At 39.2% G+C, this 18,607-nt stretch overlaps 1 protein-coding gene and 1 pseudogene across 1 annotated transcript in view; both read left to right on the plus strand.

Annotated features, from left to right (window-relative positions):
* Positions 1 to 369: 369 nt before the first annotated feature.
* The window catches only part of PMFBP1 (polyamine modulated factor 1 binding protein 1), a 266,935-nt gene continuing 248,697 nt past the window's right edge, over positions 370 to 18,607 (plus strand). Inside the window, exons 1-3 of the mRNA XM_043981207.1 lie at positions 370 to 531; positions 755 to 838; positions 1,474 to 1,620. Coding sequence (XP_043837142.1) covers positions 370 to 531; positions 755 to 838; positions 1,474 to 1,620 — 393 coding nt within the window. The remainder of the gene's footprint in view (positions 532 to 754; positions 839 to 1,473; positions 1,621 to 18,607) is intronic.
* Positions 11,125 to 12,202, plus strand: LOC122739461 (annotated as a pseudogene).

Genomic DNA, 18,607 nt, shown 5'->3' on the forward strand with positions numbered 1-18,607 from the left:
TCTGGCTGATGTCTTCTATGTCATGTCTTTTGTGTCATAAATGTATTCTTTTGATCTACCTTATTTATGCCTTAAATGATGACCAATCATTATTTATAGTGAAACAACATTGTTTTCTGATTAGCCAGATCTCTTCCCCCCCCCAAAAAAAGAAAAACCAAACCCCACAAATCTTGACATTTAAATAGTTAAAACCATTAGGAATTACTGTTAGGAATTTCACTGTTTGGATTGGCCAAAGACTGGTAATACTGAAAGCTCATTGATATAACTGACCCTGTGAATTAGGAAACTAAAGTACTTCCAGCCCTTCCTGTCAGGCCAGGATTTTGCCTTCGCCATTCACCAATCAATACATAGAATTTCCTAATGCTGCTTCCTAGTAGTCTTTCTGAGGTTAGTCTCATTTCAGAAAACAAACGAGTGGAGGAAGACGATCAGAATGTCCCTCTGGCTTCCCGGGAAAGGAACCACCCTGGACTTGGCCGATGGGCAGCAATGGTGGTGGCAGTGGCTGCTTCTGCTGTGGCGGTGTCTTCTAGCTGTGTCCTCTCTCCACCTCTTACACCATCGGAAGCTATAACAAGGGGCCAGTCCTAGGGGCTTCGGTCAGGGTTAGCGACAGGGGAGCTGCACCAGCTCAGTGTGTGCAGTTAGCCTTACTGGATCAATACTTTAGTCTTGTCATGCTAATTGCTTATTGGTTGACATTCATGATCCTTCTTTGCTCCCTCCCTATGTAAACTCTTACCAGCTGGAACGGCGAGATGCAAAAATCCTGAATCTTCAAAGCGAGATCCTGCTCCTTCATGAGAAGAGAGGTGGCTTGGCAGCCAAGGTACCCATTTTCTTTTCCCCCTTAAAAGTCCTTTATGTCTGTGCCGGGCACTATAACAGGGGGCACCAGAAGAGGTGGAGGTCTTGGCTGGGATGGATGCCCCTGGGTCAGCCTCCACAGCAACACATAGATGGCATAGGGGGTTATCTTTTAAGAACAAAACCAAACCATATCCTTTCTCCTCGCCTCCCCCCCACCCCCAAAGCATACACAACAATCTTATATCCAATTGCAGCCTCGGTTTTTGTTTCCCTCTTCAAGTCTAGCCAATTTATCTCCCTCCACCCCTGTACCTGCAGCAATCTTCTTTGCTCCCCAGAATAGGTCATGTCAGAGCTGCCAGGGTGTGTGTGTGTGTGTGTGTGTGTGTGTGTGTGTGTGTGTGTGTGTGTGTGTGTGTGTGTGCGCGCACGCACGGTGGGGAGAGGGGGGATCACGCCTACCATATTGGCTTCTTGTCCCTGGCTTTTATGGTTGTCCGGGGCTGTCCCTCCACCACCCTGACCACCACGACTACCCCTACTCATGCCCCAGGTAGCTTCAGGCCTGTGCTATTTGGGGCTTTGTTAAGCTGTTTAGTATTAATTGATTTTTTTCCATTTTTTTTTTCTTCCTTTCCCTGGGCGGGTCAATAGCTAGATGCTCAGGAGCAGAGGAGCTATCAACTGCAGACCAAGCAGAGGGAGACGCAGGCTGAACTGGAGCAGAAATGCAGCCGGATCCAACAGCTCGCGCAGGACCTGGAGGCCAGCAGCCAACTCCGAGAAGAGCGCCACAGACAGGTGGGTAGATAGGCTCAGGTTCCATCTCTAGGAGTGGGTAAGTTTGAGGTTTGGGGGATTTTTTTTTTCACTTTTTGAAAGAAGAAGCTAATAGTAACAAAATCCTTCTTTCTTTGCTTTTAAGACTCCACAGTATTAAGCTAATTTCAAAACAACTCTAAAGATCAGAAATAGGAACCTTGCTTCCCCCAGTGGGATAGAGGTATTGTGGGAAACCTGGTTTCTCGAGATGGAAGGGAAGTATGAAATATCCATGCTGCCTTCTGATCCAACCCTAATTCTGAGGTCTAGCTTCTGTATCCAAGCAGATGTCCTGGGTATTGATCCCTACCTCCTACTATCGATTTCCTCCAGGGGCCAAGAATGGGATGGCCCTATAGAGGACGAGAGGGGAAAAGAACACCCTCCCAGAGGGCAGAGCAGCCCTAATTGGTGATAACAGTGTTAAGTGGTCAGCTAGGAGATGAGGTTTTCTCAGATCTATTGATCTGTGCTCCCTTGGGATATAAATCTTTCTGAATTTGCTTCAGTGGATATAAATATTTATAATTAAAATAGCCTGGGAGTCTCTTGCAGGCACAAATAAGTGACTTATCTTATGGGGCAAGCTTCACACCACTCTCCTCCTCTCCCATCTACTTTTTTAGCATCCCCTTCCCCTTCTCCTATATTTGTGCATGCCTTCCCATTTTATGCCACTATCACTGACCCTCTCTACAGCAAACACATAGCTTTCGGCTTCTAGCAGAAGCCAGAAAAATCTATTCTTTCTGAATGCAGACTCCCGCCGGGGAGGGAGTGCCACTCCCATAGGCACTTCCTCCCTAGAATGTCCACCACCAGGTGTACATGCAGAAACCTGGACTCTGAAAGGGATTGGGATTGGAGAGAGAGAGAGAGAGAGAGAGAGAGAGAGAGAGAGAGAGAGAGAGAGAGAGAGAGAGAGAGAGAGAATGAACAGAGGAAATATTTATTTGCCATTTTTTCCTATGGTGGCAGAAATATGGATGCAATGGGAAATGGGTTCTTTGGCACATCTTGGTAATCAATGTTGAAATTCTTTTTAAGACTCATATGAGAACTAGATGTGAAACCTAATGAAATACTTTGTGGGACCCTACATACTGACCTTTCAGTGTCTTCTAAACAGGACAATTTATCAGTCCACAAGACAGATTCACCCAAAAGTACGGGGGAAAACAAAATAATTTGAGGGATCAATTGGGTAGCAGAGCATAGGTCTTGCCAAGTGGCATGACCAGATTCATCAACCAAAGTCATTTCATGGCCCAATGGTGACCTCTTAAAGGACTCAAGTTTTCCCATTGTTATTTTTAGGATTTGGGGTTGAACCTGAATACACTGGAAAGAATAGAATTTGAAATGGCTTACTGGGCTAAGATTGCATACTTTTGTCAATGCAAAGTCACTACTGGGTTTGATATCCAAAGACTGACTGCGTCTGCAGAAATTATAATTGCTCTTCTCATGTTTATGTGTGTGTTGGGAAAGCCATGGTCAATCAGTGTATTGCTAGTCCCTACCTTGGGTTTTTCATTCACTTTCAAATCCCTACCTGAAAAATTATTTAGTGGGCCCCCAGTTCTTATTATAGCAGATAAGGCTGATGTGTTAGTGACCTTGTAGACAGGAAGTGATGAGAATTGGGTTTGCTTCCCCACTTTTCAGATGATTCATCATCGTGGCACCTACATATGGGAACTGATACGTATGTCACTGCTATGCAAATATCTCTATACATATGAAAAGATATAATGTCCATATATATAAGTCAAGTTAGAGGATGGCCTTCCACCTCTCTGCCCATGTGCATTAACTGTCTCGTTCCTGGGTGCCCATTAAGCTTTGTCTTTTTATTCAATGGTAATAAGTGTTGAGCCCAAGACTTGATCCTTTCTCAATTTAAAAAGAGGTTCAGGGTTAGTAGGCTATGGGAAGCCAAGGTTCAGTCTTTTGGACTCCACTTGACTCCAGTGATTTATATAGACTGTAAGTCAAGCAGATGTAATCACAATAGCCTTAGTGTATTCCAGGTAGTATCATGTATGAGGTTTAGAAACACTCCAAGTTAAAATAGAAGAACATTTCTGATTGGTAACTTATATGCTTCTGCAGTGACACAGAGAATTGGAATATAGTCCTCTTTGTTTCAGTTAAATGGCAACATCCTGTATGGGAAAGGCATATTTTACTGTTGAAATAAACTTTTAACGTTGGCCTGGGGAACAGGAGACAGAGCCTAGTAATTAAACTATAGTCTTTCACATGCTTATAAAGAACATAATTAATAAGAAGAGGCTCTATTTAGGAAGAAAAAGCCTGACCTTGGCATTTTTTTTCCTGGTGTTTACAGTTTTTTGTCAGTAATGGCATTAGTCCACTTAGGAATGAGTGTATTTAGTAGAAATGAAGTAAGTTTTGGATTTTAATGCCCACCACTAATTAAATGTAAACTTGTAACTTGTGAGCGAGGAAATTGTTTGGTTGCCTAAATAGCATGCTACATAAACCATCCCTGTCTTGTAATATTGTCATTTCAGTTCAAATATCAAACCTTATTCTAGCAGGGGTGGGTGAAATAACACATCTGGGGGTATGGGCCAGAAGTCTCCATACTCACAGATAGTTGAAATCAGATAGCATTTCATTCTTCCTGTAATGTTGTATGTGTGTCTATATATTTTCTGTTCCAATTATTTTTTTCAATCTCTTCTTGTTCCATATATTTTAACAAATTGAAATATATATATGTGCGTGTATATATATATATATATTCATAATTCCTTGAAAAGCATGGTATTAATGGATAGTCATGGGTAGAACACTTTACCTGAAGTCATGACACCCAGGTTTGACTCTTACTTTAACTTCTTATTAGCCACATGACATAGGCAAGTCACTTAATGATGATACCTGCACTGCCTACATCACAGGGAAGTCTGAGGGAGAGAGCTTTGCTAAGCTTAAGGCACTCTTCCAATGAGAATTATTACTTATGTAATCCTTTACACTCTTCAAAGCATTTTGACATATTGTCTCATTTTTCTCCTCACAAGCCTATGAGATGCATCAGGGTGGGGATGGCTACCTCTGTTTCATAGGTAGGAAAATTGAGTCACCAAGAGGTTAAATGACTTGTGCAAAGTCACAATGATATAGCAGAGGTGAGACCAGACATCATGTCCCCAAAATTCATTCCACCAAGTCACATGGCCTCCTTCGGCATGTGAGATGTATTCATGTAGTCTCTTTAACATCTAAGAATGTCTATCAGCACCATGAAAATGTATAATACATAAATATTAGTTGGTCTTAAACTATCATTAGACTTCCATTTTCTCTGGAACAGTGTACAAGTAAAGTGTCTCAGAGGTCGGTCCAACTTTGGCCTTTTATAACTTACTGTCATTATTCCGTATGAATCCACAGATTGTCACTATGGACCTTTCTTGCTATGAAGTTACTCAATGACTCCATTTTTAGCTACTGCCTCCAAAATTGCATGCACAATTACTGTACTTATCTAATAAGTTTACTGCATCTGGTCTCACCAAGAGCTTTTGTACATGAGAATCTAGGGTTTAATCTGACTTACTGGTTGTACATAGCATTTTTTCTGTGCCTGCTAATAGTTGCCAATGGAAAATCATCACGTACGGACTCAGGCTTATGGGTTTGGTTGGTTGGTTGGTTTTGTCCGGGGTGGGGGGGGGGGCAGGAAGGAAGCGGGGGGAGGACAAAGCTCATACAAACCTTTGTTTTGCTTGACTATATGTGTTTGTAATTGGTTTGCTTTTCTTACTTTCTCAATGGGAGTGGAGGGAAGAGAGGATAAAAGGAGAGCATTGAGACCTAAAATAATGTTTAATTTAATTTAAAAAGTAGCTAGATTGGGACAGTGGCTGAAAAGCTCTCCCACCCCGATGCAAGCCAGAGATTCTCTCCTAGGCTTTGCCCAATGTCCTTCCTCCTTCCCCTGTCACAATCACCATAAGGAGGGTGGCCCTGTCCTGAGCCTTCAGAAAATGTAAATGACATTTCCTTTGGACTTTTTGACCTTCTATTCTTTCAATAACGTATCAGACGTGTGAGATAGATTGATGCTCAAATAATCTGTAATAAGGAAACATTGGGCTACACATCTATGTATTCCATAAGATAAGAGATGCACTAGAATGTGGTATAGTTAGCTAGAAATTCTAATCTGACCCTTAACTTGCTAAGTGATCCTGGGTAAGTCACTTCATTTCTCTCTTTGACTTATAATCTATAAAATCTATTCTAATAAATTTATAATCTCTGTGTAGTATATAAATATATAATACAGAAATAACAAATATATGATATATAGTATATAAATAAGAGTATGTAAATATATAACACATAAATATAACATATAAATGTGTAGCATATTAATAAATATACTATAGAAATATATAGCATATAAATATACTGTGTGATATATAGCATGTAAATCAATATACCATTATGAATATATAGTAGATAAATACACTATGTAATGTATAGTAGATAAATAAATATAGCCTATCAATAAATATGCTATATAAATATATTGTATATAAATAAATATACAAATGTATGGTATATAAAAAATAAATATAATAAATCCATAAAATTATATTTTACTACCAACATTACAAGATTGTTGTTAAGAGAACCCTGCAATATGTATAAGCTATATTGGATTGTTTGCCATCTCAGGGAGGGGAGAGGGAAGGGAGGGATGAAGGAATAAAATTTGGAACTCAAACCTTTTTTTTTAAATGTAAAACAATGTTTTAATGTGTAATTGGGGGAAATAAAATATCTGAGAGAGAGAGAGAATCCTGCAAACCTTAAGGTCCTTTTTTGATATGAGCAATTTTTTTAATTCCATTCAGAAGCTCTTGGTCTGAGAAAGGAATTCTTTCCATGGAATTAAAAGAAAAGAAAGGAAAAGGAAACCATCCTATATGGTTTGTCATGATCATATGGAAGCATTTAAAATTCAGAAACATCCATTCTTTCTGAGTTCAGATAGACACGAATAGAAGAACCCTATATCACAAAATTGGAAAAATATGGAAAATAATTTGAAGTGAATTAGCCAAGTTTTGGCCAACTTTAACTTCCAGCAAACTTTTGTAGAAAAGGACCCCTCCTATGCTTCTTGCTTCCTAGTTGAACATAACAATCTTGAGCCTCCTGGAAAAAACACTCTCCCATTCCTGACATGGACATTATTGTGATTTCACAAAGTCAACCCATTCCCTTCTCTAGGGCCTTATTAGCTCATATAAGATACCAAGCCAGTAGAAAGCTAAATGTAAAGGGCTTCCATTTATTTTCATTTAAGAAATAGTAAATTCAGCAAAAAAAAAAAACTATTCAAAACTTGTTAGGATTCAAGACTTCAACTTTAATGATAATAATGACCATATAAGTATTTAATTACTTTAATTATTTAATGTTTCTAATTATATAATGATAATTCTAAGGTAGAACTTTAAAGTTTCTTTTACATTTTTTTAACATTTGTCCAAGTCATCACAACAAATACTTTTCATGTCATTAGGTAAAAGTCTTCTAGTGATAAAAAAGCATTAGAGGATTTTGAGGGGTTTTTGCAAAATTTTGGTGCAAAAATGCATATAATGGAGCAGCTAGGTGGTGCAGTGGATAGAGCACCGGCCCTGGATTCAGGAGGACCTGAGTTCAAATCTAACCTCAGACACTGGACACTTACTAGCTGTGTGACCCTGGGCAAGTCACTTAACCCTCATTGCCACCCCCCCCAAAAAAAGCAAAAAAACTGCATATGATGCCATTATAACCAATCAAACTTACTTATTTGCACATTTTGATCTCTATTTGTCTGTGATGATATTGACTTAACATTCATAGTAATAAAAACACCTGATTTTCCTGTACAAATATTAATAAATATTAATAAATTAATGTCAGGCTATATATTACTTGACTATGAGTCAAATCCTTTATTTCAAAGATCTAGAACTATTTCACAATGGGTACCGCCTTGACTACCACAGATCACATACCCTCTGTACCTTACTAAATGGTCTTCAAAGTTGCTATGCCAAAGGATTCATGATTACAAATGCTATCTACCTCCCATTAGAGAACCAATGGATTCAGAAAGCAAATCAAAGCTTTTTTCCTCTTTTTCTCATTTTTGGGGGGAACATGGCTAATGCAAAAATTCATTTTGCATTAATATGTATAGATGTATTATGTACACATATATGCATGGGAATATATGTACAATCATATTTGTAATCGGTTTGGCTTTTCATGCTTTCTCAGTGGGTGAGGGAGTGGTGGAGGATGGAGAGAATTTGGAACTTTAAAAAAAAGTCCCTTGCTTTAAAAATAGATAGACAGACCTATTAATTAATTGATTGATTGATTGATTAGCAAAGGAAAGAAAAGATTGCTAAAATGAATCCTTATTCTATCCTCTAAGAAAAACAGTTACTATAGCTGAAAGATTCATTACCCTGAAGCGAATCTAATGATAAACCCCTGACTTTAGCAAGACTTGATCTTGTCCTTGGATACCCATCACTGGGCCCCTATTTCAACTCCTTTTCAGCTTAGGAGGACCCATTAGAGCTTACATTACTGTGGCCTGGCTATTGGGAGCCCCAAGAATCACCTCCAGACCATGATGTCTTTCAAATAGAACTTTAGTGAAGGCAACCAATGAAAATATTTTCATATTTCGACTTCAAATTGATTTATTTGTTATACAAATAGAGAGAGAAAGCCAACATGGCAGAGTGGATAGAGAGCTGGCCTAGGAGTCAGGAAGATCTGGGTTCAAGTCTTTCCCTCAAATACAGTAAGGGCTATCACTGACTGACACATAGTGGAAAGTCAGTTAACATCTAGGTACCCTGAAGCAACTTTCTAAAATTATAAGTTGAAGAGCAGTAGGGGCAGCTAGGTGGCACAGTGGATAGAGCACCGGCCCTGGATTCAGGAGGACCTGAGTTCAAATCCAGCCTCAGACACTTTACACTTACTAGCTGTGTGACCCTAGGCAAGTCACTTAACCCCAATTGCCTCACACAAAAAAAGAAGAAGAAGAGCAGTAGCCAGTGTGCAGTGATAGAGGGAGCTTTTGAACTTGGAGTTTTTTAAACCAATTAAAAGAAGGAAAAAGAGTAGAGACTGAAATGACATATGAAAAAAGAAATGTTTGGTTTTTTACATTTCTCTGATACCTTCTAATGGATATTCTTTTTTTAAATAGCATTTTATCTTATTTTTTTCCAATTACATGTAAAGATAGTTTTCAACATTCATTTTTGTAATATTTTGAGTTCCAAATTTTTCTCCCTCTCTCCCCTCCTCCCTCCCCATGACAGCAAACAATCTGATAGAGGTTATACAGTACAATCATGTTAAACTATTTCCACATTGGTCATGTTGTAAGACTGGATGCACAGTGAATTAAACTTATGAGAAATTTCTAACTGCATCAGCCTTATAGTGGCAGCTCTTGGGAAAATAGTTTTTGCTTCTGAGACTGTAACCCATGGGGACCCTACAAATCCTATCAAGCTAGCTAGTTTTTAGAGAAAAGAACTGGTGACAGTCTGTTTTCTGAGGACCAACCTAGTTACGTTAAGAAAGTCTCATGACCAGCTTAACTACATAGCAAAGAGATTTGCAGTCATAGCAGTGCTCAAAGATAATCTAATCAACTGTGAATGACTTAACTATTCTCGGCAATACAATGATCCAAGACAATACCAAAGGACTAATGATGAAGTGTACTATCCACCTCCAGAGAAAGAACTGAAGCATGCTACTTTTCACTTTCTTTCATTTTTTTTCTTTTATTCAAGTTTTCTTATACAAAATGACTAATATGGTAATGTTTTACATGTATAACCTATATCTGATTGCTTGCTGCCCCAGGGTGGCAGGATGGGTAAGGGAGGGAAGGAGAGATAAAATTTGGAACTCAAACCTTTACAGAAAAATTTTTATTTTTTAAAAAGGTAATTTAATCAAATAGAGAAAGGTCATCATGTGTATTTGTGAAGGAAATACTGTCAACAGCAAAATCACAGCTCCTAGAAATCCTGTTAACATATACTCATTGTTCAACTTTCAATGCAAGAACCTCAGGACCTTGATTAAAATCCCACTCGCTTATGTGCACTGGATGATACTGCCCCACATTTTCTGGTTTTTGGGGGTTTTTTGTTTTTTAGTGAACCAATTGGGGTTAAGTGACTTGCCCAGGGTCACACAGCTAGTAAGTGTTAAATGTCTGAGGTCGGATTTGAACTCAGGTCCTCCTGACTCCAGGGCTGGTGCTCTATCCACTGCGCCACCTAGCTTCCCCGCATTTTCTGTTTTTAAATTGTATCTAGGTCTTACTGCAGATGGTTCTGAGCATTTTCTTGAGCAATAGTAAAAGAAAACCTGTCCCTAAGGCTTCTCTCGGCAGGAACAGAACCACACCCAACATAAAACAGAAGAAAGTAAAGATGCCATGTTCCCTGGAGTCTCCCATCCACCAATATGGCAGGAGGGAATGTTGATTGGGGACGCTTAATGGAATGGGAAGGATATAGCCACAGGATTCATCTGGAAGGAGAGATCTTAACATTTAACCTTAATATTATCAACAAAGCATTACTGGCAAATTCAGTGACTTTATGAAGCAGACATTGGCTCCTATATTTGTTTCTCATTATCTAGAGTTCACTGTCACAAGACTCAAGTCTCTCCCTACTCCAACCCATCCCCTATTCAGTCACCAAATTGATTTTGCTAAAGAATAAGACTAATTATGTCGCTTTACCCCTACTCAGTAAATTCCAGTGGCTCCCTATCACCTCCAAGCTCAAATACAAAATCCTCTAATTGATGTTCCAAGTCCTTTGTAACTTAGCTTCCTCTTACCTTTCTAGTCATCTCACACCTTCTTCCCCTCCATGAACTCTTCAATCCAGTGACACTGACCTCCTTGCTGTTCCAAGAACAAAACACTCCATCTCTCAGCTCCAGGAATTTTCTGTGGCTGTGTTTCATACCCAGAAGGTTCTCCCTCATCATTTCTGCCTGCTACCTTCCCTGGCTTCCTCCAAGCCCCAGCTAAAAGCTCACCTTTCTCAGGAAACCTTCCCCTACCCTTCTTAATTCTATTGCTTTTCCTCTCTTAGTTATTTCCTATTTGTCGTATGTGTGTATGTGTATTCCTATTAGTATATAGTTATATAAAGATGTATTTATATATTCCTATTTATCATATATGTATATGGGCGTATATATATACATGTGTGTGTATGTGTGTGTGTTGTTTAAAAATCTAAATGTGGGTTCTAATCTGTCCCCCCCAGTTTTGGGGGGAAACTGGATAAAATCACTGATAAATTCACCAAGAGTTTAGGTTTTTAAGGGTTTATTAAAAGATATAAGATAGGGCTGCATCCCGGTACCAGGATGAATGGAGATCAGAAATCAGTTTTTGCCCAAGAGAAGCAAAACTTTGTCCAGCATTTCTCTCAGATTGTAAAGATCCTGACAGAAGATGGGATAGAGCATCCTGAGGTGGGAGATGTCATGGCCAGGCTCAAGGAGATCCTAGAGTACAATGCCATCGGGGGAAAATACAACTGAGGCTTGTCAGTGCTCATGGTATTCCGGGAGCTAGTGGAACCCCGAAAGCAGGATGCCGACAGTCTGCAGAGAGCACTGGCAGTGGGCTGGTGTGTGGAGCTGCTCCAGGCTTTCTTCCTAATAACAGATGACATCATGGATGCTTCTCTTACCCGCCGGGGACAGCCATGCTGGTATAAGAAGCCCGACATTGGCTTGGATGCCATCAATGATGCCATGTTGTTGGAAGCCTGTGTCTACCGCCTGCTGAAGCACTACTGCCGTGGGCAGCCCTATTACCTGAACCTCATTGAACTCTTCCTACAGAGCACTTATCAGACCGAGATTGGCCAAACCCTTGATCTTATCACAGCCCCTCAGAGCAAGGTTGATCTTACCAAATTTACAGAGCAGAGATATAAGACCATCGTCAAATACAAGACGGATTTCTACTCCTTTTACTTACCATTTGCTGCTGCTATGTTCATGGCAAGAATAGATGGGGAAAAAGAACACGCCAGCGCCAAGAGCATCCTTCTGGAAATGGGGGAATTTTTTCAAATTCAGGATGATTACCTTGACCTTTTCGGTGACCCCAGTGTGACTGGCAAAATTGGCACTGACATCCAGGACAACAAATGCAGCTGGCTGGTGGTGAAGTGCCTTCAGCTTGCATCGTCTGAGCAAAGAAAGATGTTGGAGGAGAATTATGGACAGAACGATCCAGAGAAGGTTGCTAAAGTGAAGGAACTCTATGAGAAACTTGAATTGCCTGCTCTTTTCACCAAGTTTGAGGAAGAAAGTTACAGTAGACTGATGGGGCTCATTGAGAAGCATTCGTCCCCCCTGCCCCCATCTATCTTCCTGGAAATGGCAAAGAAGATCTATAAACGTCAGAAGTGGCCAAGGAGTTGGACATAAGTGTGTGTGGGGGGGGGGGAGGGTGGTCTAGGAGGGCAGGGTAAGGCACCTTGGGTGTTGTTGGGAGAGGATGTACTCTCAATAAAATAAAAATAAATTATGGCTCTTTAAAAAAAAAAAGATATAAGATAGTGAAGAGAGAGAAAGATGAGAACAGATTCCTTATAGCATGGAAATCCCAACCTTCCTAACTGCCCACGTGAAGTCCTGCCACCAATCTGATGTCTGGAACCAAAGGAGAAAGATCTGTCCACCAGCCTCAGCTTCCTACTTCCTGTCCTCCTCCCAGAAATGGGAGGTTCTTCAAGTTGATTGGCTGAGATCGGTTACAGTCCATAGCCTCTAAGAACACACTCTCCTCAGGGTTGGCTAAATTTAAACAAGGTGGCTCACAGGGCAGGCCAGGTGTGGCTAAAATCTAATCACCTTTAAGTGGGTACTTAGTTCTTCATTCATACCCAATTCAAACACTACTAAGTCAATCAAGTCAGACCCCTGGGCATCTGCCAAATTCCATTATTTTACCACACACACACACACACACACATATAGTTTGCTCTGTATAATATATTTGATTGCACGTTGTCACCTCCATTAGATTACAAGCTCCCTGAGGGCAGAGCCTGGTTTTTGCCTCCTTTTGAATCCCTGATGCTTAATACAGTTCCTGTAACATAGTAGATGCTAATAAATTCAATTCAATAAACATTTGTTTAATGGTTATTGACTATTACATGACTTGCTTATTATGTTTTATCTTATATATCTTTTTTATCCCCATTTCTTTCATAGATCCTCATCTCCTTATATTTGCCCTCTTGTAAGCATTGCACATTTCAGATGCTCATTGTTTTACAGTAATTGATATGCTTCAAAGTTCTATCACATGCAGCACTGTGTGTTGGGGTGGGGGGGGGGAGAGAAGGTGCTATTTAGAAGATGAATTGGAAGGATCCATAGAGAGAACAACAAAATTGTTCTAGGTACATGCATGTGAAGAAAGTATTTGCTAAGTGGTTTTGCAAATAAGTTCAAATGATTGCTGTGTGAGATTATTCAACTCAAATTATAGTGATGATGCTGTGTTTGTCATCTTTCTCAGTTTGTGGAATGTAACAGATGTCTTACCCAGGCACAGGGTGGACACAATGTTCTGGGAACCCAGCAGTTTGAACAAACACTTCAGGTAAGACAATTTAAATCCTATATGATGCTTTAGAACTGAAATTGACTATAGAAGAGGATGAGAAAGAATTGGAGAGAATCCCAAATAGACATACTGAGAGATTGGAATCAACAGATAGTTTTAAGAGAGACAGACTCACAAACTTACCCATCAACAGTGTTTATTTTAAGTCACCACTTTTTAAAAGAAAACTATGGAGAAAGATGATGTGTATTTTCCGAACAGAAAAAGTGATCCTGGCAATTATCACCTGTTAAATGTAACCTCAGACCCTAATAAAATAATGAATCAGATATTAAAACTGAAAAAAGTAAAAACATTTAGAAGATAAGGGAGCCAATAGTAGTAATCAGCAGTGGGGATGTAGAAGGGACTGATCATTCCAGACAAATGTGATCACTCTTTTAAATCATATTACAAGATTAATGGATGAAGGGAATTCCCCTCCCAAAGGTAAACAAACAGGTTGGCAGAGCTGATTTTATGATGTTTACAAAGGCAAAACTGAGCACCATTTCATGGGGCATTTGGTCATTTCAAGTGAATTCAGTTCAAAAACCATTGCTCAAGCACCTATAATGTGCACAGCAGTGCTCATAGTGAGCATGAGCAAAATAGGTCACCAACGAGAGAATTGCAGCTCACACACTACAGAGGATGAAGTAAAGAAATTCTATGAAAACCTCAACAAAGTCCTCCAAATCAAGTCAACATACAACTCAGCTGTTGACAATCCCACTGCAAAAATGGGTGAAGAAAAGGAAGGAAGAAGGAACATTTATTAAACACTAACTGTGTGTACTGGGGATACAAATGTAAAAAGTGAGAGACAGTCTCTGATCCCAAAAAGATCACATTTTAATTCAGGAAGACATGGCAGCTAGGTGGCTCAGTGGATAAAGCACCAGCCCTGGATTCAGGAGGACCTGAGTTCAAATCCAACTTAAGACACTTGACACTAGCTGTATGACCCTGGACAAGTCACTTAACCCTCACTGCCCTGCAAAAATAAAATAAAATAAAAATAATTCAGGAAGACAACATATAAAAGAAAATTCATCTGCAGAGCAGATAAAAGAGCCTGGAAAGCTTTAAAGGTTCCAGTGGCTGGGCAGATGGCCAGACCCAGGAGGTCTCAGCTTGGGTCAGGAGGTAAGATACCAATGCCCTGGAGAATACTTGACACAGAGATAGGGTACATGGCAAGGCCCAGAGACCTTAGGATGCAGTATCAAGTCAGATGATAATGGTCTGGTAATCCTCCATCTCACCAGAAGAATTAAAGTTGGTGACTCCCATCAGATCCAAGCAATACAAATGGTCATGTCACTCTTCCATGGAATCCAGATAGTCCAAGGCCAGAGAGGGTTGAAAGGAAGGAAATAAGGGGAAGGGACCCCTGTTAGTGGCAGGTCTTCTAACGCCCAGTCACCCCATGGACAGTAAAAAACAAACACACAAAAAATGTTGAAATATATAATTTATGACAATGAAATGCAAAGAGTCAAAGGCTTATAATAAGTATTCAGAAGCCTTACATCAGTCAATCAACAAACATTTATTAAGGTCCTACTATGTGTCAGACCCTGTGCTATGCACTGAAGATACATATTTTTAAAAGAGGAACAATCCTCACTTTCAAAAAAGTTGTAGTTTATTATAGAAGAAACACATATGTATGTGTGTATGTATGCATATATGTATAAATACATGCTTCTCTCCCATAAATATGTATGTTTACATACATGTGCATATCTAGATATGTGCTTTTATGTGTGTATTTGTATGATATATGTATATACACTTGTCTCCCTTACATATGTATGTATGTGTGTGTGTGTTTGTATGTATGGTGACCAATGAGTTGTTGGTACACCCTTCTACATTGCTTATGATTCTGAGTATAAATGAAACCAGAAGTCATAAAGAACTATATATAATATATGTCATATATAAATACAAAAATATGTATATAAGTATATAAAAAGAGGGTCATCAGAAAGGACACTTGCAGGAATGGGTCATAAAAGGCTTCACATTGGAAGTGGAGTTTCAGCTGTGTCTCAAAGAAAGAGAGGAAATCCATGAGGCTAAAGTCATGAAGAGACAGGATAATACTTATGCAACATGACTACAATGACCTTCTTTGAGAAAAGAGCTGAAGGACATTGGATATGCTACATATTGGATGGTGGTTATAATAAAAAAAATGAAATTCATTCTATATTAACTGATAAGAAGTGACTGGTAACAGATGTAAGTTAGTTTAGAAGCAGATGTATGTGTGTAGTTAAATCAACTGGTTAGAGCAAAGATCAAAGGAAATACCAAAGTGGAAGGAAAAATAAAGATGAAAAGAAGATATTGTGTGTGACTGTAGTCTTTCCAACCCAACCTCCTTAAACAAGCTGTTGATTCCAAAAAAATAGGAAATGGGCCAAAGTTGAACCACTGATACTGTCACTATTGATTGAGGAAGCATAGCTATTTCAAAATAATGACCACAAGGAGGAGGCCAAATGAGCCCCAAAACTTTGTTAACCAGAAAGCACATAATCTCCATGCCAAACCAAGAAACATGGCAGCCAAGGCCCTCACCAGTTTAGATTAAAAACCCATGTGCAAAATATTAAGGAGGAAAAGACTACCACCATTGTGCCAATGCAACCATGGATCTGTAATCTTGTCAATGTTGGTATTCCCAGCAATGCTGCAGATTATAGTCCATTAGTGCCTGTCTATTCAGTGTTAACCTCATCTGTGTCCTCATCTTTGCCCCACAAGATCCATCCAACTTTCTGAAGGCCTTATGTTCACATGACATGGATAGAATACAGTTGATGCAGGCTGTTTGTCAGTTATTAGTTGGCTTTTACCACCCAACCAACCCATCTTATTTTTTAGTAATAAATTTCTTTAATTACTTCCTTTTTACTGTTTCTCTAGTCTAATTCCTTATACAACGTTTTACCTTCCACGTACCTATATGTGCCCTTCTTTTGCTTTTTTGGGGGTGCTAGTCAATTTTAATTCTTCTAAGATCACTTCACAAAACAGAAAAATTCAATTAAAAATAAATGAACCCACAAAAATGTGATATCAGCCAAGGCAGATTTTTGAGAGTGTTTGTAGACAAAACTAGGATAACAATAGATAAATACGTTAAGTAAGGGACAAATATTTATTGAATGAATAATATTTTACATTTGTGTAGTGTTTTATAATTTGTCAATGACTTTTTCATCTATATCATCTCTTTTGAGACTCATAATCCTACCATGTAGATGGGGTAGGTAATACTGTTTATGAATACCCATTTGATATTCAATTATATTTCCAAGATGGTACAGCTACTAAGGAGTTATGCTAGGACATAAACCCAGAGGTCTTCTAGCATTCTAGCTCCAAACATTTGGTGAGCCTGTAATCTATAATCTGTGATCCTACCAGTTTCTAAATCCAAGAGTTAGAGGGCAGAAAAGGTATAGTTCTTCTTAGTTCTCCCTTGGTAGTCTCTCCTCAGTACAAAGACCTTCCAGACAGTTGGTAAGTTGACATAATTCTGGGATCACGTGTGTGTCTCTAGGGATCTGAGATCATTGATAAAGATTACAAGGAACTTAAGGTACTTAAAATCTTCTGGTACTATAACCATATAAGGTGTAGAATGCAGTTGGATCCTTTCTAACCTTGAGAATTTCCAAAATACCATTTGCTTCATATATTTGATCCTGGAAACCTATCTCAGAAATCAGTAGCTTTGGAACCATGCATTGGGATAAAAGAGATCAGTCTACTAGCTAACAGAGTTTGAGAGATGATGCTATTTCAGCACAGATGAGGTACCATAGGACCTAATGGAACAAAAAAAGTAGGGCAAAAGAAAAATTGAGCTAGTTGAGAGAATCCTTCTTTTGGACTAGAAAGGAAAGAACAAAAATGTTCATGAGTTGAAATCCAAGATAAGGGGGAAGGTAGTGAGCATTTAGATACCCTTATTGATTTCAGTTTACCAGTCTCATAACAATGACATTAGAGAGCACTAGAAGACCTTGTTAAGTTGTTTTTTAGTTATGTCCTTTCTCCTCATGACCTCATTTGGAGTTTTCTTGACAAAGATACTGGAGGGATTTGTCATTTCCTTCTCCAGCTCATTTTACAGATGAGGAAACTGAGGCAAACAGGGTTAAGTGGTTTGCCCAGGGTCACAAAACCAGTAAATGTCTGAGGCTAGATTTGAACTCAGGGAGATGAGTCTTCCTGACTTCAGCCTGCCACTCTATCCACTGTGCCACCTAGCTGCTCACTATAACAACTGGATGCTCTTAAAGAACTTCTATCAGTGACCGCTCAAAGATTATATGCAGTGAGAGAGGTACTTAAAGACTAGAATCCAACAGTATTGTTCCTGTTTTCAAAAAGTGGAAAGATGGTAGCCTTTTGCAAACATTTAACAAAGTTAAGCTATCCTTGAGGAAAAAATATGTTCAGTAGATGTCAAAATAGTTAGGCAGATTCTATTATTATATGTATGTAATGGATCCATGTGAACCTGGAGGAAAGTATCTAGAGAAGTTCCCCAGGGATCTGTCCATGGCACAACCCAAACCTGAAATGGTTGACTAATATTTGGGATGAGTCATTCAACAGACTAGAATGAGGCATTGTATTTCTGGCAGTAAATTTCAACTGGTAAGGTGAAACTTAATATGTAAAGTCTTACAACTGATTTTTTTTTTTAGTGAGGCAATTGGAGTTGAGTGACTTGCCCAGGGTCACACAGCTAGTAAGTGTGTGTCAAGTGTCTGAGGCCAGATTTGAACTCAGGTACTCCTGACTCCAGGGCCGGTGCTCTATCGACTGCACCACCTAGCTGCCCCCTACAATTGAATTTTTAAAAAACAATTTAACAAGTATAAGATGGAAAGAGGAAAATGGCTAGATACTAGTTCATGTAAAACAAATATGGGAGTTTTCATGGACTGCAAGATCATTATGAGCATCTAGAAGAGGATGGTGAAGAGATTCCTTTTCAGGTCTGGGTTGGACTTGAGAGATCCATTCCAACACTAAGAGTCTGATATTTGACCTTGAGGACAGTCGATTGATCAGCTCCCTAATCATCTGATTGATCAGTCTGTTAAGAGAGTACCTCCATTAATTCCACACAGGAATCATTCGTGTTATTAGAATTTAATTCTTAAGAGACACTCACCCCCA

The sequence above is a fragment of the Dromiciops gliroides genome, chromosome 2, assembly GCF_019393635.1.
Source record: "Dromiciops gliroides isolate mDroGli1 chromosome 2, mDroGli1.pri, whole genome shotgun sequence".
Lineage (NCBI taxonomy): Eukaryota > Metazoa > Chordata > Mammalia > Microbiotheria > Microbiotheriidae > Dromiciops > Dromiciops gliroides.